Source organism: Rhinatrema bivittatum, chromosome 8 (assembly GCF_901001135.1).
Source record: "Rhinatrema bivittatum chromosome 8, aRhiBiv1.1, whole genome shotgun sequence".
Lineage (NCBI taxonomy): Eukaryota > Metazoa > Chordata > Amphibia > Gymnophiona > Rhinatrematidae > Rhinatrema > Rhinatrema bivittatum.
Window position 1 is genome coordinate 271,717,190 of NC_042622.1, and position 20,895 is coordinate 271,738,084.

A 20,895-nucleotide genomic window follows, 5' to 3' on the forward strand; every position below is an offset into this window, starting at 1 on the left:
TACGCTCAAGGATCTTACTCTTAAGACTGTCTTTCTAGTCTCTATCTTCTCTGCTCGTCGTATTTCTGAGCTTCAGGCGCTGTCCTGTCGGGAGCCCTTCTTGCGTTTTTCTGATTCCGGGGTCTCTCTCAGGACGGTTCCTTCTTGCCTAAGGTTGTCTCCGCTTTTCACGTCAACCAGTCGGTGGAACTCCCCGCGTTCTCTCCGGAGGAGATTGCGGGTATGGCTGGGGGTGACCTCCGTCGACTGGATGTCAAGCGAGTCTTGCTTCGTTATCTTCAAGTCACCAATGACTTTCGCGTTTCGGACCATCTCTTCATCCTTTTGGAGTGGTCCCAACCGGGGTAAACAGGCTTCTAAGACCACGATTGCGCGGTGGTTGAAGGAAGCCATTTCCTCTGCATATCTTTGTCAGGGTCGTCCACTTCCTGAGGGTCTGAAAGCCCATTCTCTGCGTTCTTGGGCGGAGAGTCAGTCTGTCTTTCCGCAGGAGATTTGCAGGGCTGCCACTTGGACGTCTCTGCACACTTTTGCTCGGTACTACAGTCTGGATGTACACGCTCCGGTGTTCGGTTCCTTTGGGCGGCAAGTGCTTCGAGCGGGACTGTCTCGGTCCCACCCAGTTTAGGGAAGCTTTGCTACATCCCACGGTCTGGACTGATCCTGGTACGTACAGGAAAGGAAAATTAGTTCTTACCTGTTAATTTTCGTTCCTGTAGTACCACGGATCAGTCCAGACGCCCTTCCCTGTCTGTCTTCTGTCCTCTCGAAGCTTGTTTTCTTGCAGGTCTGCAGATTTCATATTTTCCTTGGTGCAAGATTACTGAGCATTTACACCGGAAGCCTTGGTGGTGGTTTTATACCAAGTTTATGCAAGAGCGTATAGGTATGCTATGCTTCTACATTAATCTATGGTTGCTCCGTTGAGCTTTTGGTTATTTGCTTGATCCTATTCTTGGTTTTATTGTTTTCTGCTTTGACATACGTTATACTGAAGGGTGAGAGGATAGGCTCTGTCCTGATATAGGGCATCCTGCAAGTTTTAGTCTGTCTCCACCTGCTGGAAAGGAGGCTCAACCCACTGTCTGGGCTGATCCTTGGAACTACAGGAACGAAAATTAACAGGTAAGAACTAATTTTCCTTTTAACCAAAATAAGGACAGTGAAATGCTAAGAGAAATTAGGGAAGCTAACCAAATTGGTAGTACAGAAATAATGGGAGACTTCAATTACCACAAAACGCTGGTGCAGGAGAAGTCTTAAACCACCATTTTAGGTGTATTTTAATAGTGAATCCAGATAATACAATATAGTATTGTTTCTATTGGCAACTCCATAGACTCAAACAAGAAGATATTAAACAGGTCCCCCGACACGGTCCCGTCTTTCGCTGGGCTGCATCGGGGGGGACCCAGGGTATATTCAAATCTAAAGAGTAAACACAAAGTTAAGTCAGAATGATGGAAACAGTGGCTACATAGAAAAACCTATTCGACCATGTACATACCTCTGACGTCATACCCGGAGCGCGCAGGCTCTCACAGATGTGGGATATTTAAACATGAGAAAAAGGCGCGACTGGTTGACCTCAATAGAAAAGGTTCCACTCAATTTCTTTATTAAGACCATGGGGGGCCACCGTGTTGAGCATGAAGATCCATTTCTGCGACCGAGGATCGAGGGGTAGTCCCCGCCCCGGGAAGGGCGGCCCACCACCTCGAGAACCGTGAAGCAGAGCTCAGAAATGGAGTGGCCACATTCTGTCCAGTGGGTGACTAAGGGCTCATCTACTCTATGTAAACGGATGTTAGAACAATGTTCTATCATGCGAGTTTTTAGCATACGTGTGGTTTTACCCACATAGAGTAGAGGGCAAGGACATTTCACAGCATATACCACGCCTTTAGTAAGGCAATCTGATGTTGCCCGTAATTGAAACAGGCGCCCTGTAGTGGGATGTACAAAAGATGATGTTCTTTCCGTGTGACTGCACATCGTGCAGTGGGTGATCAGGAATTGCTGTTCTACAGGCTAATCTTCCAGGAATATCCAACATGCTGGTGGGTCACCTCAGCAGGGTGTTTCATCAGCATGAATGGTTTCTACAACAATTAGCAGTCTATAAGCTATTCAACTTATGGGGTCTGCCATTTATCAACCTGTTCATGTTGCAGCAGAACAAAGCTCGACCAATTTTGCTCAGTTCTCCTGGCATTCTCAGGTTAGCTCAGGAATCTTTCCTGCTTGATTGGGGAACAAGCCTCATGTACACTCTTCTGCCAGTATCATTGATAACCGAGATGGTACAGAAGCTGCTGCAAGATTGCACCCTCTTGGAGTCTCATAGCTCCAGCATCACCAAGACAAATATGGCTTGCATATCTTGTACAACTCTCCAGAAGATCTCAGATATATTTTTAGGAAGACTCTGCTTTGCTAACTCAGGCCAGAGAATGCTGTACCATCCAAATCTTTCATCCTTCAATCCAACTGTGTTAGATACAGAGTGCTCAATAATAGCAGATCACTCTTTGCACAGAAGATATCCTAGTTTCGGCTAGGAAACCCTTAGCTAGGGAAAGTGCTTTTTTTTTTTTTTTTTTTTAAAGTGGGATAGATATTCCAGGTGGTGTCATCAAAACATCACATTTCATCTGAGCTCAGGCATTTGCTATCCTATTTGCTCTTCCTTTCTCACTCTGGCTTAACTGCTGCTTCCATCAGAGTACATCTCAGCGCCATAGCGGCTTATGTTACCATAGACACTAAGCTTCTCTACTACTTCATTGGTTTCAAGATTTATAAAAGGCATATGCATGTGAAGCCTCTGGTGAAGAAATCTCTAATTCCATGAGACTTGAGTGGTTTTAATTTCTTTAGCTTTTTACATAAAATACTGGTAGGCTGCATACAGCCTAGGACCCTATAAGGGGTGATGTATGTCAGCAAGCCTTTTTTACTGTTTCCAAATGCTGGTTGGCGAGCATAACCCATGTGCCTAGACTGGACTCAAGGAAAGGAAATTATTAGGTAACTGTAAACGTCTCCATATTGCCTTGGATACAAAAAAACAAACAGAAGGAAAAAAACCTCTCATAAATACATACAGAAAACTACAAAGAACACACAAATTCATACAAGTATTCACAATATTTTAATAAAGATACAACTTTAGTAAGTTTTATATAATTCACAAATTAATACAAAAGAAAAAATGTAATAAACTTTATCAAAATCATTGGACTGTATTATTGAAAACACCCAAAGTTAAAAACCAGTCTCCAATAACTCTCATTCCATACCACCCACACACACAAACATCAATAGACACAAATCTGATGATTCTTCTTGTAAATATAGTATGAGTAGTATCCAAAAATCAGTGGAAATTATTTCCCTCATGAAATTCCCATATCAAACAAATCTTCACAACAACCTTCTGATGGAATCCAGTCACTCTTAACAGATGTATCAGAGTTCCCAACAAAACATTAACATCCCCTGACTTCCTCAGGGGATGTTAATGCCTACTGTTTCTGACCTATAAGACATACGACGCCTACCTCTCTGCCTTAAATCATCTGTGTTTCAATGTAGTTCATAATCAGACTTCACCTCCTCTCATATCACTGGGTTAATATAGTCCAATGAGTAAACTGGCTGCTGCCGAAACGCCAGATGCTCCAGATAGTGTCACCGGTTCAACGTTGAATCGTTGATGTTATCAACTACCCCTGAGGAAGCCCCCAATTTTGGGGGTGATACAAAGTACATTTATTTACTGAAGTTGTATCTTGATTAAAATATTGTGAATATTTGTGTTCTTTGTAGTTTTCTGTCCATATTGCCTTGGCCAGTGTTGCGATTGTAAAACAGGCTGAAAGTAACAGCTTATAGTGTATGGGAACCTTTCCAGTTGCCTATCAGACTCAGCAGTATTGAGATGAGACTTTCCATATTGGCTTCTCATTTCACAAGTCTGTCTCTCTCTCCAAGAACTGGGAAACCCAATTGTAGGTTCACTACAATTGCCAATGTGTTCCTCTACCATCACATCTTAAACATTTAAATGATCCACTCCAGAATACATTTTTAAGAAAGTAGCATGGGTACCATTGACTTTTGAATGGAAGTTAGTCTTGTCAGCCATGAATATTCCTAATTTTTCAGTATCTGCCATGGTATGCAGTCACCGACAATATTAAGTTGGAAGCTTGTGTGATGAAAAGCAAATTTATTTTTTAAGTAGCTTGTTCCAAATAGGACTGGTATCTTAAGGTCTGTGTGTTCTTTTTTTTGTTTTTTTTTCCTGCAGGGTGGTTTGGATTACCATTTAATGACCTGTTGTGGAAGCCCAGCTTATGCAGCACCTGAGTTAATCCAAGGCAAAGCTTATATTGGGTCAGAGGTAAATAGTACTTTACACTAGTTATTTGATTCAAGTTGTCATCTCTAATGCATTTCTCAAATGAATCATTTGTGCAATAGGTGCAGTATTCTAATAGTTGTAAAACCATATATAACTCGGTTTTTAACTTCTTCTTCCTAGTAAATTTGGTGCTTATGAAACATCCAGGATTGACAACAGTTTAAAACGGAAGTCCTTGTTTATCAATGGAAAAATACAATATGGGCATATCAGGGCAAGCTCTAATGTACCTCAATCACCTTAAAATGCGAGAGTAAATTATCTTCATATTTGTGCAATCTTTGTGCTCTCTGACATGGCCACCCTTGGTGTTGCCAAACTGATGGTAGGATTTTTTTTTTTTTTTTTTTTGTGATGTGGAAAACCTCTCCGGTGGCAAATGAACTAAGACTACAATATCTTTCGGAGGCTAACATACTTTCAAATAATAACTTGGTCATTACTGCCTGGAGACTGATATGACTTAGAGGAGAAATATTCTGTTAATCCTCTGCTCCATTCCATCCAATTTCACTGAAAGCTTTTGTTTTTATTATGACTGTATTTTTAGTTTTCACCACATATATAAAAAATACAAATTGACATACAGACTTCTGGTGAAGCCATGAGAGGAGAATGCTGATCACCTTGCTCCAGAGACCCCTGTCCTCCCATTTTTATCGGTGTCTACGATCTGCTTATGTACTCTATATAGAGAGCATTATCTGAGGTTAGACTTGATTGCTTTTTGGCTCTCAGCTTCGGAGCTATGTCCACTAGGTTTGCCAAGAAGGAGAAAGATAAAGCTAAACTCCCTGATGACAGATGCAACTTACGATTTCCTCTTGCCCTTTGATCAAGAGGCTGTAATTACTGATCTGGAAACTAAATTTGACAAGCTATACACAAGTTACTTAGACTTACAAATGGATGACTGTCTTATCCTCTGACTTATATGCAGTGGAAACAGGATTCAACCACTGGAGATGAGAAGTCATGGCTCTGAAATGTTTGATGCATGGGTATGAGGAGAAAATTGATTTAGAAAAGGGCGAAGAAAATCTGGCTTAGTTTCAATACCCCTCCTAGTAAGAGCCACCGGGTTCGGAATGACACTAGGGAAACATGCTTCCAACAAGAATTATACAACACCAAATCTGAATGGTACAGTACATTTATAAATGTGTCCAAAACCTCAAACAGTTTATCCAGTCAGACACTGGGGAACAATAACCTCCATCTCTCTATATAACCTGGAAGGTGCCATCAGACACCTGTGCTTCATCTATGAATCTTTTGCTACAACTGCATGAACATCTGTGGCCTCTATAAGAGCATGCTGGATGGTATGGCTCAGGGTCTCCAGTGTTTGGGTGACAACCTTTTTGAGGAAAAGCTAAGGGAAACAGTTTCCCAAATAAAAGAGCAGAATGTAGCAGTTCAGTCCTAGTCTACGTTTCCGGAGCCTCACTCTATGGAGGACCTGTTGCTGAGGCAAGGAGAGGAGTACAAAGGGGTTTAAATACCCTGCTGCATGACGTCCATCAGGAGTCTCTTCTGGCCTTTCTTACTGTGTGGCCTTTTAATGTTGACTCACACTACTGTCAGTGCCTGCTGAACGGGGGAAGCTGGAGAAATGATGTTCCTGCTGTGACAGCGTTTTGGTATGTGTGGCCGGTCGTGAGGCATACCACGGCCAGCTAAATGTTACATTCTTAGCATCCAGTCAGATGAATCCAAAACAAGTTGGTTTATGCACTCCTACCAGCAGATGGAGACAGAGCAAGCTGATGTCACAATACAATATATCCCTGCAGTGACCTCTGCCCGCCAGTATTCTCAGTCTCCAGCAGATGGATGTGCATCTCCCTGCTGGGGATTGCTCCTCTTAAGTAGGAGCAATTAAGGAATTAAGGAACCTAAAGAGAGAATATTACCACACTGCTGTCCTGCGGTGATACCAATTGGTCCCTCCCCCAGTTGAGAAATACTGAGGTGATTTTCATGGTCCCTTCGAGGTATGCCTTGGTCCGGTAGCTGGTTTTGCAGCTGAAAGGTAGTGGGTGCTGGAAGCAGAGCACAGCAGTAATGGCACATGCCCTCTCCCCCCACAGCCGGAGACAGTCTGTTCAACCAGGTAAGGCTGAGCAGTAAAAAAAAGACTTTTTTTTTTTTTTTTTTTACTGTGCAGGGCTTCATCTCGTCCAGTCTCTGAGCTCTGTGTGCTATTTGGACATTTGTCCTGCTCCAAGGGAGGTTGAGGGATGTGGGCAGCCTCTGTTTAGGCACCGCTGATAGTCTTTTTGCTGTGTGCAGTGTGGTAGGCCACAATGTATTTTCGTATGTTTTCTGAGGCTGTTTGTTTGGAGTGTGCGTCTCGCTGTGCATCCAGTTGAGCGCCCAGTTTTTGAGCATACAGTAAAGCCTTGAAATCTGAGCATCCACGTTCAGCACCACCTAGTGGCTGTGTGCTTATGTCAGTGCATAAGTGGCACTGTGTGCTTAAGTTTATTGTGCGCTTTCATTCTGGCCGCCTAGGTGTGCGTGCTTAAAGTGTTGGATACATACTTTTTGGACCTATAGTAGAGCACCTATGTAAATGCGCGCATAAATGTTGGGCACCTGAGTTGTGTGTATGTATTACACGCCTCAGGCCGTTGCTCAGCACATTATCAGTCATAATGGCGTCTGTGCCTAAGAAACCTAAGCGCCTTTCTCTTTGCTCTGCTTGTCATATTTGGGCATCTCAGCCAGGAGTGCCTACTGAATTGTGCCAGCACTGTTTGGAGGCTCAAAGAGACTTGTCTTCCTCTGATTTCACTAAGCCTGGTTCTTCCCAGCCGGATGTGGGTTTGGGTAAAGACAATCCTTCAGGCTCAGTCCTCAACCCTGTCCAATGCTCCTAGAGCGGAGGTGCAGGTAGAACCTTTGCCTGGAGCTTGTGTTATGTGACGGACTAGCGCCCCCCCCCCCCTCTCCTCGAATGACAGCGGCTTAAAGTTCCTGGGGCGGATTCCATTTCTGAGTCAGAGAAATCATATTTTGGTCTCCTTGCGTAAAGCTGCCTGGTTTTTTTTTTTTTTTTTTTTTTTTTCCCCCCCCCCCCCCCCCCCCCCCCCCCCCCCCCCCCCCTGTGCTGGAGGCTAATTTCTTTTTTTTTTTTTTTTTGTCAAAAAAATTTTTATTAACAGGGGGGCAGTAACATCTGCCACTCAAGCAATAAACATAGTACAAAAATGGAGTGATAACAGCATGAATAACACAGTATGACCAGAGTCGCGGCATACTCCCCACCTTAATTTTTCATTTTCACCCCAAACCCCACAGACAACACATGCATTCTCCATTCATACCTTAATCCCCCCTTCCCTTCCCCCCTTCCTTAGATGACCATTGCGTAGTGTACCCAGTGTGGCGCAATTCATCCTGAAGAGATTTAGGAAGATTGCTAAACCAAGCATCCCAACAATTGCAATAATGTTTAGGGGTCTGTTATTGGAAGGCCTATACCCTCTGGATCCTGTGGTGAGGGACCATTTATGCTTTCCAAAGATGGATGCACTGGTGTGTGCAGTCTCCAAACAGACCACGCTTCCCATGGCAGGAGGAGCGGCCTTGAAGGATGCTCATGAAAGAAAGATTGAGGCTATCCGTAAGCAGGTGTTCAAAGCTGTGGCAATGTCTTCACATATAGCTTCTTGTTCCTTGCTGGCTCGCTCTTGTTTGCTTCTCTCCCAGGAAGTTGTTGACTCTGGGGTGAATTCCAGGTTAGTTATGGAACCAGCTGTTGCCTATTTGGTGGCTACAGGCTGTGGTTTTGTCCACACTTGGGCCAGAAGGTTGGCTTCAATTGTGGTGGCCAGGCACCAGTTATAGTTGAGAAATTGGTTGGCTGATGTGACCTCCAATGCTAACCTCACCAAATTGCCCTTCAACGTTTTGCTCATTTGGCAGCAAGTTGGAGAAACTGGCCACTAAGTGGGGTGAATCTCCAGTTCCTCATTTGCCGGAAGATGAGAGAGGCTCATGAGAGGTAGTGCCAAAGGATTCAGATGTTTTCAACCCTATAGAGAAGCGACCTTCCAGAGGACCTGGCCCTTTGGTAGGTCTCAGTCCTTTCGTTCCCAACACCCCAGGCGAGGCGTAGGCTTGGGTGGTGGACCCCTCCCCCCCCAATAAAGGTTTGCTGACCCACTCTGGAGCAGGAGGTAGGGAGTTTCCTCTCTTATCAGAGGTGGGTTGAGATCACATCCGATCACTGGGTCCTGGAGGTGATATGTGGAGTTTCACAGTATTCCTCGGAATGCATTCATGGTATCTCCCTGCCATTCCCCGCAGAAGAAGCAGGCGGTGGCGGTTACATTGGCAAGGCTCTTCAGTCTGAGGGCTGTGATTTTGGTGCCCATGTCTCAAAAAACGGGGTGATATTCAATTTTATTTCATTGTGCCAAAGGAGGGCTCCTTTTGCCCTATACTGGATCTGAAAGGTGTCAACTGTCATCTGCAAGTGAAGCATTTCGCATGGAAACCTTCCTTTCTGTGATAATGGCCATGCAGTTGGGGGAATTTCTGATCTCTCTGGATCTGTCTAAGGCGTATCTCCACATTCTCATCAGACTAGAGCACACATGCTTTCTACAATTCAGTTTTGGCATGCCACTTCAGTTTTGGGCATTGCCCTTTGGTCTGGCCACCGCTCCCTGAACCTTTTCCAAGGTCATGGTATTAGTTGAGGCAGCATTGAGAGAAGATGGAATCCTAGTATGTTCGTATTTGGACAATTGGCTGGTTCAGTTATTTCTCCCATCAGGTCCTTTTCTGATTTTTCTTAGACGCTCTTTGGTTCTGGGTGGGAAACTTGTCTAATTTCTTCTTAGCTTGTTACGTAGAATACTGGCCGGCTGAGCTCAGTTTGGGACCTTTTATATAGGCCGATGTCAGCAGACCTGTTCTCTCTCCATCTTCTGGTTGGAAAACATAACCCATGTGTCTGGACCGGTTTGGCTGGATTCAAGGAAAAGAGATTTATTGGGAAAGGGTAAATTTCTCCTTAGTATTTGACATGGGATTGGTTTCTTTTTGGTCAGTTCCCTCTTTCTTACCTAAGGTTGTGTTGCCTTTATCTAAATTTGACTTTCTCTTCTGGCTTTTTGAGAGCAAATATTGTGGCAAAGATGTTTCTCATATCTTCTTTTAAGTCCCTGAAGGTCATGAATGTCTTTTTGTTGGGTTTGTTTTATTTTGGGGGGGAGGGGTTGCTTGTGAAAGTGAGGTAGTATCCCAGTCTACTTTGCCTAGATGAATTAAGGAGGCAAGTTCCTAATCTTACCTGATGAAGAGTTGGCAGGTTCTGGAAGTCCTTTAGGCCCACTTCATGAGAGCTGACTCCGTCCTGAGCGGAGGCTATGACTCGTGCTCCAGTAGCATGTGTGTGTGAAAGAGGGATAGATGGCTATTTGGTCTTTAATTTTCACTAAACAATACAGGTTTGTATATATGAGTCAAGGAAGGTGTGGCCTTTGGGGCAGGGGGTACCAGGTAGCCTTGGCTTCTTCCCACCCATGTTTTGGGTGCTTCCCATGTGTCTGGAATGGTGTAGTAGGATAAGAAATTAAAAATTTTAATCTGACCGGTTAATTTCCATTTTTTCTGAATCCTGCTACACCAATCCAGGACCTGGGACTGTCTTGTAGGCCTCTTATGGTTTTTTCTTAACCACGGCAGAAGGGCTTGTTCCATCTTTACAAAAGTAAAAAGTGTGCAAGAGGCATGGTCATTGTTTAAACCCCCCCCCCCCCCAAAAAAAAAAAAAAAAACCCATCCTAGAAGCAGAGTCCAGATGTATTCCACACATTAAGAAAGGTGGAACAAAGGCAAAACTATCACTGGCATGGTTAAAAGGGGAGGTGAAAGAAGCTATTTTAGCCAAAAGATCTTCATTCAAAAATTGGAAGAAGGATCCAACAGAAGAAAATAGGATAAAGCATAAACATTGGCAAGTTAAATGTAAGACAGGCTAAGAGAGAACTTGAAAAGTTTGCCATAGAGGCAAAAACTCTTTAAAATATATCCGAAGCAGAAAGCCTGTGAGAGAGTCAGTTGGACCATTACATGATCAAGGGGTTGAAGGGGCACTTAGAGAAGATAAGCCATCGGGGAAAGATTAAATGATTTCTTAGCTTCTGTGTTTACTAAGAGGATGTTGGGGAGGTACCCGTACTGGAGAAGGTTTTTATGGGTAATGATTCAGATGGACTGAACCAAATCACGGTGAACCTAGAAGATGTGGTAGGCCTGATTGACAAACTGAAGAGTAGTAAATCACCTGGACCGGATGGTATACACCCCAGAGTTCTGAAGGAACTAAAAAATGAAATTTCAGAACTATTAGTAAAAATGTGTAACTTATCATTAAAATCATCCATTGTACCTGAAGACTGGAGGATAGCAAATGTAACCCCAATATTTAAAAAGGGCTCCAGGGGCGATCCGGGAAACTACAGACCGGTTAGCCTGACTTCAGTGCCAGGAAAAATAGTGGAAAGTGTTCTAAACATCAAAATCACAGAACATATAGAAAGCCATGGTTTAATGGAACAAAGTCAGCATGGCTTTACCCAGGGCAAGTCTTGCCTCACAAATCTGCTTCACTTTTTTGAAGGAGTTAATAAACATGTGGATAAAGGTGAACCAGTAGATATAGTGTACTTGGATTTTCAGAAGGCGTTTCACAAATTTCCTCATGAGAGGCTTCTAAGAAAAGTAAAAAGTCATGGGATAGGTGGCGATGTCCTTTTGTGGATTACAAACTGACTAAAAGACAGGAAACAGAGTAGGATTAAATGGGCAATTTTCTCAGTGGAAGGGAGTGGGCGTGGAGTGCCTCAGGGATCTGTATTGGGACCCTTACTTTTATAAATGATCTGGAAAGAAATATGACAAGTGAGGTAATCAAATTTGCAGATGATACAAAATTGTTCAGAGTAGTTAAATCACAAGCAGATTGTGATAAATTGCAGGAAGACCTTGTGAGACTGGAAAATTGGGCATCCAAATGGCAGATGAAATTTAATGTGGATAAATGCAAGGTGATGCATATAGGGAAAAATAACCCATGCTATAGTTACACAATGTTAGGTTCCATATTAGGTGCTACTACCCAAGAAAGAGATCTAGGCGATATAGTGGATAACACATTGAAATCGTCGGTTCAGTGTGCTGCGGCAGTCAAAAAAGCAAACAGAATGTTGGGAATTATTAGAAAGGGAATGGTGAATAAAACGGAAAATGTCATAATGCCTCTGTATCACTCCATGGTGAGACCGCACCTTGAATACTGTGTACAATTCTGGTCGCCGCATCTCAAAAAAGAGATAATTGCGATGGAGAAGGTACAGAGAAGGGCAACCAAAATAAGGGGAATGGAACAGCTCCCCTATGAGGGAAGACTAAAGAGGTTAGGACTTTTCAGCTTGGAGAAGAGACAGCTGAAGGGGGATATGATAGAGATGTTTAAAATCATGAGAGGTCTAGAATGGGTAAATGTGAATCGGGTATTTATGCTTTCGGATAATAGACTAGGGGGCACTCCATGAAGTTAGCATGTGGCACATTTAAAACTAATCAGAGTTCTTTTTCACTCAATACACAATTAAACTGGAATTTACCGTATTTTTCACTCCATAAGATGCACCTAGGATTCAGAGGGGAAAAATAAAAAAAACAAAAAAACTTGTGCTAAACCGGCTCTGTCCCCAGGCGTTTGTGTGTTTTATGGAGCAAATTAGGGGAGTGCATAACATTTTTTTTTCCCCCTCCCCATTTTGTGGTTTGGATCTGGGGAGGGCCATTTCGGTCCACTCCCCAGATCAGAAAACGTTTCTTTCTCTGGGAACCCCCCCCACCCCCACCCAAAACAAAAGCCTCATCCCAACCCTTTAAATTAACAACTGCTCCCGGACCCCCGCTGGACCACCAGGGACTTTTGGCAGGTCTTGGTAGTCAGGAGGGGGGTGGGGTGGGGTTTGTTTGTTTGTTTGGTTTCTTTTTTTTTATATTTGCTCCATAAGACGCACATACATTCCTCTCCCCCCCCCCCCCCCCCCCCCCCATTTTTTGGGGGAAAAAAGTGCGTCTTATGGAGCGAAAAATACAGTATTCCCAGAGAATGTGGTTAGTGCAGTTAGTGTAGCTGTCTTTAAAGGATTGGATAAGTTCTTGGAGGAGAAGTCCATTACCTGCTATTAAGTTCACTTAGAGAATAGCCACTGCCATTAGCAACGGTAACATGGAATAGACTTAGTGTTTGGGTACTTGCCAGGTTCTTATGGCCTGGATTGGCCACTGTTGGAAACAGGATGCTGGGCTTGATGGATCCTTGGTCTGACCCAGTATGGCATTTTCTTATGTAACACAATTTATCTGGATGTGCATGTTGGTGGGGAGGAACTCATTGAGTTTAAAAGAAAATCTTGATAGTTCCTGTATCTAGTTGTGGTCGTTTGCACAAGCTTAATATGGACAACAATAAAAATTGTCTTAGGTCCTAGAAGTGTATGCAGTCTTTTTTTTTTTTTTTTTTTTCAAGAGAACTGGAGTTCCTGTCTTTACCACCGTTGTCATCTTTTCATCTCTCCCATTTATCTCTGGTTAGGATTAGGACAAGGATTTTTTTCCTGAAGGATTTTCTCCTATATTCTGTAATTGTTAGAGGTTGGTATTAGCTTGGGGCAGGTTTGCGTCCATTGCTTAGACCTAAGGATGCAGGTACTTACTTGCCTGCACTGCACCATCCTATATTCTGGTGGTGATGTCATGGGAAGAAAGTGTCTGCTAGTCAGTGGTGTAAACCCATGCGTCTGGAATGGTGTAGCAATATTCAAGGAAAGGAAGTGAACAGGTAAGACTGTTTCTCAGACACATTCTCTTTATAGCATTCATACCTGTGGAATGGAGTTCTTAAGATTCTGATTCTTTATTTATCTCAGGACAAGCAGGATGCTAGTCCTCACATATGGGTGATGTCACTGACTGAGCCCTATTGCGGGAAAACTTTCTGTCAAAGTTTCTAGAAACTTTTGACTGGCACTCTGAGCCCACTGAGCATGCCCAGCATGCCATGATATTCTCTGCCTCGGGTGGGTCTCTAGTCTTCGTTTTTTCCGTGCTGCTGTAAGCATCGCGGAGATAGGAGTCCTGTGAGTTTTCCTCACACATTTTTCTGACTGAAAAGTCATTGATTTCAAAAGATTGTCTCCCACAAAGGGATTTTTTTCTTTCACTGGCCGGTGAAGAACTAGTCTTGTTTTTACTTAAAGTAAAAACCTTTTCTCTCAGAATTTTTTCCTTCTTTTCATCGACGGCTGTTGCTGAAAAGATGCCTTCTGGGTTTAAAAAATGTCCGATTTGTAATCGGAATATGTCTATAACAGACCCACACCTTGAGTGTGTTCTCTGTTTAGGGGACAAGCACGATGTTTCATCCTGCCCTCAATGTGCAGAGATGACTCCCAAAGGAAGGAAACTGAGACAGGAAAAAATGGAACACCTTTTCCACCTTCAGCTGATTCCTTCTCCCTCAACATTGACTAAATCGTCCCCAGCAGGAGTTTCTAAAAAGGTTTTGCTGAAGAGATGTCGCTTGGAGGGATCAGGAGATCAGGCATCACCGTCGACGGCATCGATAAGGTTAGTAGTCGAGCATAGGCCCAAACATAGACATAGACACACACCGTCAGCGGTAACCCTATCAGTGGGAGAACCGACCGCAAAATGTCAGAAGACTAAGGAAACCACCGTCAGGGCCCACATCGCCGATTACAACCTATACAAGCATCTGGTGATGTATTAACTCCCACACCGCCATCGCATACAGCTACTCCATCTCTACCAGCTGTATTGCAGGAATTGTCAATTTTAATAAGACAAGCGGTAGCCCAGGCCCTAAAGGAGCAGATGCTGGTGACGTCACCAATGCCGAAATTGATGACTTCGCAGACACCGATCACCATGCTGATACCGATGACCCTGCCGATGTCGGCACAGATGCCAGTTTTCACAACTGCACCGATACAAAGTACTAAAGCTACAATGACTTCAAGATGGCCACCGAAGATAATGGTCCCATCTTCGGTCCCGAAGCCAATACCATCGGTGCCACTCACTCCTGGGACTCCAGGACACTCAGCACTACACCAGATATTAATGAAAAGGAATCAGGATCTGCTTGATTCTCTTCCTTCTAATCCACGGGAAGAGCATCCTGAGGAATAATCTACTGAAGATCCATTACCAGGACCTTCTGGAATTCCTCCACCACCTAAAACTTCAACAACTTCTCCACAAGTCCAAGAATGACACTTGGAGTTGACACACTATCAGAAACTTCATCTGAAGACTTTGTCTGAGCCATCTCCACCTGATCCACGGAAAAAAATCTCCTCCAGAAGATTTTTCCTTCACAACTTTTGTCCAGGAAATGGCTGACACCATTCCCTTCAAATTAGTAACAGAGCAAGATACCAGACAACAAACCCTGGTGGTACTTCAATTTGTAGACCCTCCAAAGCAACTGGTGGCTATACCAGTACATGATGTTCTCTTAGAATTTCAACATCGTATTTGGGAGCATCCTTGCTCAGTGCAAGCTGTCAAACGTATGGAAAGTACATATTTGGTGCAGTCTGCTCCTGGCTACCAGAAGTCGCAGCTCCCCACCAATCAGTTGTGGTGGAATCTGCTCAGAAAAAATTCAAACGAATTAGACCACATTCATCAAATCCCCCAGGCAAAGACCACAGATTTTTGGATTCCCTGGGTCGCAAGGTCTATCAAGGGGCCATGTTGAATTTGAGAATCTCTTAATACCAACTCTACATGACCCAGGATCAAAGGACTTATGGAAACAAATGCAGGAGTTTCTACCATCTCTTCCATCTCAATAAGAGGCAGCACAAGCCATCATCCATAAAGGACTGGAGGCAGGTAAACATGAAGTCTGAGCAGCCTATGACTGCTTTGATATGGCTTCCAGGGTGGCTGCATCTGGGATCAGTGCCAGATGGGCATGGCTTAAGGCCTCGGACCTCAGACCTGAGGTCCAGGATAAATTAGTAGATCTCCCCTGCTTAGGAGATAACCTTTTTGGATCCAAAGTCCAGGATGCAGTCACACAGTTTGAGGGTTTCAGTAAGTTCCTTCGACAGCTTTCATCAATTCCACAGGATCCCACTAAGCACTCTGGGCGTAGGCCTCAAAGAAAGGAATCCAGAAGGCCTTTTTATAGACAAAGGTACTTCCCTCCTACATCTAGGGCCAGACCTTCTAGAACACAGCAAAGGCCTCAACCAAGACAAACTAGGGCAACTAGGCCTCAACCTACACCACAGACAGGCCCTGCTACTGGATTTTGAAACAATTTCCAGAGAATACAGCTACATCTCCAATCCTCAGCCGGAACTTCCTGTAGGAGGCAGAGTATCCGAATTTTACAACAACTGGATACCAATAACAGACCAATGGGTACTTGCAATAGTATCTCGAGGTTACCAACTCTATTTCCTCTCAACTCCAACAGATTCTCCTCACAGATCTCTCACTCTCACTCTCACTCTCTCAATCACAGACCCCAGTTGCAAGTAGACTTATCCACCTTTCTGAAAGCCAGGGCTGTAGAGCCAGTGCCCCGGGCTCAGCAGGGCAGAGGATTATATTTCCTCATTCCAAAGAAAACCGGAGGCCTACGTCCCATCCTAGACCTCAGAAATCTCAACAAATTTCTAAAGAAAGAAAAGTTCAGGATATTCTTTCTAGGCACCATGCTTCCACTTCTTCAAACAGGAGATTGGCTTTGTTCTCTGGATCTTCAAGAAGCTTACGCTCACATTCAATATACCCTCCTCATTGCAAATATCTGCACTTCATGGTGGGGCATCAACATTTCCAGTACAGAATACTACCATTCGGACTTGCCTCTGCTCCCAGAGTATTCACCAAATGTCTAGCAGTAATAGCAGCACACTTGTACAAGGAAAGTGTCCATGTTTTTCCCTACTTTGACTTCTGATGAGCTAGTCGTCTATCTCAACATGGAGCTCTGGCTTCTCTCAGTCGAACAATTACTGTACTTCACTCCATGGGCTTTCTCATCAATTATCAAAAGTCCCATCTTTCTCCATCTCACCTGCTTCAATTCATAGGAGCAGAATTGAACACCATCCTTTTGAAGGCCTTTCTACGCAAGCATTGAGCAGAAACACTGTCCCTTTTGGCAAACTCTATTCACTCAAAGAAACTAGCAACAGCTGATCAGTTTCTAACCTTACTAGGCCACATGGCCTCCACAGTTCATGTCACTCCTATGGCAAGGTTAGCCATGAGGGTAACTCAATGGACTTTAAGATCACAATGAATCCAAGCCATTCAACCACTGCATTCTCCAATTCAAGTAACCATCCAGCTGCGTTCATCTCTACTTTGGTGGGTGAACAAGGACAATTTGTACAACGGCCTACCCTTCCAAAACCAGTCCCACAGATAACGCTAACTACAGATGCATCCATCTTGGGTTGGGGAGCTCACATACACAACCTCCAAACCCAGGGTACTTGGACAAAACGCGAAGCAACATTTCAAATCAATTTTCTGGAGCTTCGAGCTATACGTTATGCCTTCATGTGTTCAAGGACTGCCTTTTTCAAAAGTCTGTTCTGATCCAAACGGACAACACAGTAGCCATGTGGTACATCAACAAACAGGGAGGTACGGGCTCGTATCACCTTTGTCAGGAAGCTGCACAGATTTGGGGCTGGGTCCTGAACCACTCAATGTTTCTCCAGGCCACTTATCTGGCAGGCATTCACAACTTGGTGGCAGATCGACTCAGTCGTCACTTCCAACCACACAAATGGTCCCTGGATCCCGCAGTAGCAACCAGGATATTTCAACGTTGGGAACAACCAACAATAGACCTCTTTGTGTCACATCTGAATCACAAAGTGGACAGATTCTGTTCTCTTCACAAACAGAAAAACCAGCCAGCCAAGGACGCATTTGCTTGTCCTTTGAACTCAGGCCTTCTCTATGCGTATCCTCCGATACCACTCATAACCAAAACTCTAGTGAAGCTACAACAGGACAAGGGGTCCATGATCCTCATAGCCCCATATTGGCCTTGTCAAGTATGGTTTCCCACACTGCTAGACCTCTCAGTCAGGGATCCAATTCGCTTGGGAGTAACTCCCACTCTCATAACTCAGGATCAGGGTCAGTTGCGCCATCTCAACCTTCAATCCCTATCCCTGACAGCATGGATGTTGAAAGCTTGATCTTACAACCACTCAATCTTTCAACCAATGTATCTCAAGTGCTTATAGCTTCATGTAAACCTTCCACACAAAAGAACTATTCTTCCAAATGGAAACTATTTGCTTTGTGGTGCCAGCAAACTAATATTGATCTTTTCACCTGCCCCACTACTTCTCTACTAGACTATTTATTCCATCTTTCAGAATCTGGTCTCCAGACTTCATCTGTAAGAGTACACTTAAGTGCAATCTCAGCTTACCAAAACAAGATGGGAGATGCACCAATATCCATACAACCTCTTGTCAGTAGGTTTATGAGAGGTTTAACTCAACTTAAACCACCAATTCGGCTCCCAGTCACAGAATGGGACCTGAATCTGGTCTTAACAAGATTCATGCGTTCTCCTTTCAAACCCATGAATTCCTGTGATTTTAAATTTCTCACATGGAAGACTATCTTCCTCATAGCCATTACATCAGCAAGAAGGGTAAGTGAGTTACAAGCACTTGTCACATATTCACCCTACACGAAATTCCTACATGAGTGGTTCTCCGTATACATCCAAAATTCCTTCCCAAAGTAGTTACGGAATTCCACTTGAACCAATCCATAGTTTTGCCCACATTTTTTCCAAGGCCTCATTCTCACCAAGGAGAACGGGCCTTACATACCTTGGACTGTAAGCGTGCGTTAGCATTCTACTTAGATCGCACTGCAGTCCACAGGAAATCCACTCAACTCTTTGTATCTTATGATCCAAACAAACTGGGTAAGGCAGTGGGTAAACATACTCTATCCAACTGGTTAGCAGATTGCATACAGTTTTGCTATGAAAAAGCAGACCTTCCTCTCCAAGGGCGAGTAAAGGCGCATTCAGTAAGGACAATGTCAACCTCAATAGCGCACTATCGTTCAGTGCCAATCCTTGACATATGTGAAGCGGCAACATGGAGTTCTCTTCACACCTTTGCAGCTCATTATTGTTTGGACAAAGAAGGAAGACAAGATTCAGCCTATGGACAATCTGTCTCAAAGAACTTGTTTCCAGTTTAATCCCAACTCCTCTTCTACATCCAACCTGCTGTGATTTTCGGCTGACTCATTTTCAACAACAATACTTCACTGTTGCTTCACTACAAAATGACTCAGCCTGTAGCTTGCTAATCACCCATATGTGAGGACTAGCATCCTGCTTGTCCTGGGATAAAGCAAAATTGCTTACCTTGTAATAGGTGTTATCCCAGGACAGCAGGATGTAGTCCTCACGAAACCCACCCGCCACCCCGCGGAGTTGGGTCTCATACCTTTTGCTAAAGCTTATTGCTACATACGAGACTAGAGACAGAGAAACCCCTGTGGCAGAGAATATCATGGCATGCTCAGAGTGCCAGTCAAAGGTTTCTAGAAACTTTGACAGTTTTCCCGCAAAGGGCTCAGTCGGTGACATCACCCATATGTGAGGACTATATCCTGCTGTCTTGGGATAACACCTATTACAAGGTAAGCAATTTTGCTATCCTGTTTATGGAAGATTGGCTGACTTTTTTTTTTTTTTCTTTATTTTTCTGTTTGGTAACTGTATAAAAATTCTGAATATTAAATTGTGAGCTTCTATGTTTATGCAATGTTGGCTTCATGACCTTTGTTCTTGTAAAATGCATTTAAAACTGCTGTAGTTATTTTACCCAAGTATTTCTTTTTTTTTTTAAAGCCCATTTTTTTCTTGATTAATTGGGAGACTTTTACCTGCCATGTACGTATATACACACTGGTCCTCCTAATAGTTCATGACCATACTCCATTTCTATCTGAGTGACTTGGAACTTGCATAACTTCAGTAGTGCTAGTGCAGAGTTTTGAGCAACTGAAGTTATCAATAGGAGTGAAAAATGTATAGTAGATCCTACTAAACCATACATGAAATAAGATAGTGATCTTGCTTTGAAGGCTTCAGGTATCCTGTGATGTTTCAAAATTGACCCCTGTGTTTTTATGCAGATATTACCATAGCGTGTTTATGCGGTAAAAAGGTATTCAATACAATTTTTTTTTTTTTTAAATATGACATTGGATTTTCTGAACCTATAGTTTTCAATTTATAAAAGACTAAATATTTTTCCAGTGGCTGACTGTCCTTGACTAGAAATAATCTAAACAAAATGAGCAAACATGAGATTTATTTGCTTCTGACAATATCATTATCACTTCTAGGCGGATATCTGGAGCATGGGAGTGCTGATGTATGCACTAATGTGTGGCTACCTACCGTTTGATGATGATAATGTCATAATACTCTATAAGAAAATAATGGTAAGAATATTTTAATGTTTGATAAATATTCTTTATAGGTGTCTTTTTGGAGCCATCACAAATGTATGGAAGTGAAATGCTTATTGTCTTTTTCTCTGAGCAAATAGTCTAGACATGTTTCTCATGTTTAAAGTATCTTCTGGTAAAGAAGCATAGCTAAAAACGAAATGGGGTTGACATAGTGGCATAAAATTCTATTGCAGTTTTATTGTACAGTAATCCCAATGCATTGCTTATTGCAAAATTTCCAACATCCTCCCCAAAAGCACTCCACAAGTTTTAAAACTGAAAGTCTAATGTCCACCCACACCAATAAAAGCTCTTCACCAAGTTAGCTTGAAATTTGTCTTGCCATTTAAAACTTTATAAGGTGAGGAAAATGCTCCCAGACAAACTCCAACCCACCCAGTCAGTACGATTGGATTAGCCTTTGTTTGATAGGAAGAGGAGCTCAAAATAAGTAAACATGGGGCTGATCTATTGGTAGTGCTGCATGTTGCCATGTGGGAGACTGGAGTTTGATTTCTAAACTGATTGTTTTTTCTCATCAGATGGAACTGGGGATGCTATAGGGGCAGTACCCATACACCCCAAGGGTAGAGAATCCCATCCATTGTACAAAAGTTTCACCTGCACATGTGAATTAGGGTGTATGCTTAGGAAGCATGAGGTCTATGGTCCCCTACAAATAACAATTGCTAGGGTGACTGGGTTACAGGGAACACACAAAAAAAGAGGACCAGAAAAACTAGCAAAAAAATAATTAATGTAGATATGACAGAACAGTGTGGATTGTTAGTGAGGATGGGCAGATGCAGGTTTAGGAGGATTTGGATTTGCCTGATCTATACAACTAAGACTAACTTTAAAAT

General features: G+C 43.2%; 1 protein-coding gene across 3 annotated transcripts in view; it reads left to right on the plus strand.

Annotated features, from left to right (window-relative positions):
- Positions 1–20,895, plus strand: part of MELK (maternal embryonic leucine zipper kinase) — a 265,917-nt gene that overhangs the window by 66,532 nt on the left and 178,490 nt on the right. For all 3 annotated transcript variants that reach the window (XM_029610905.1, XM_029610904.1, XM_029610906.1), the window contains 2 exons: positions 4,316–4,408; positions 19,925–20,023. In XM_029610905.1, the coding sequence (XP_029466765.1) occupies positions 4,316–4,408; positions 19,925–20,023 (192 nt within the window). The remainder of the gene's footprint in view (positions 1–4,315; positions 4,409–19,924; positions 20,024–20,895) is intronic.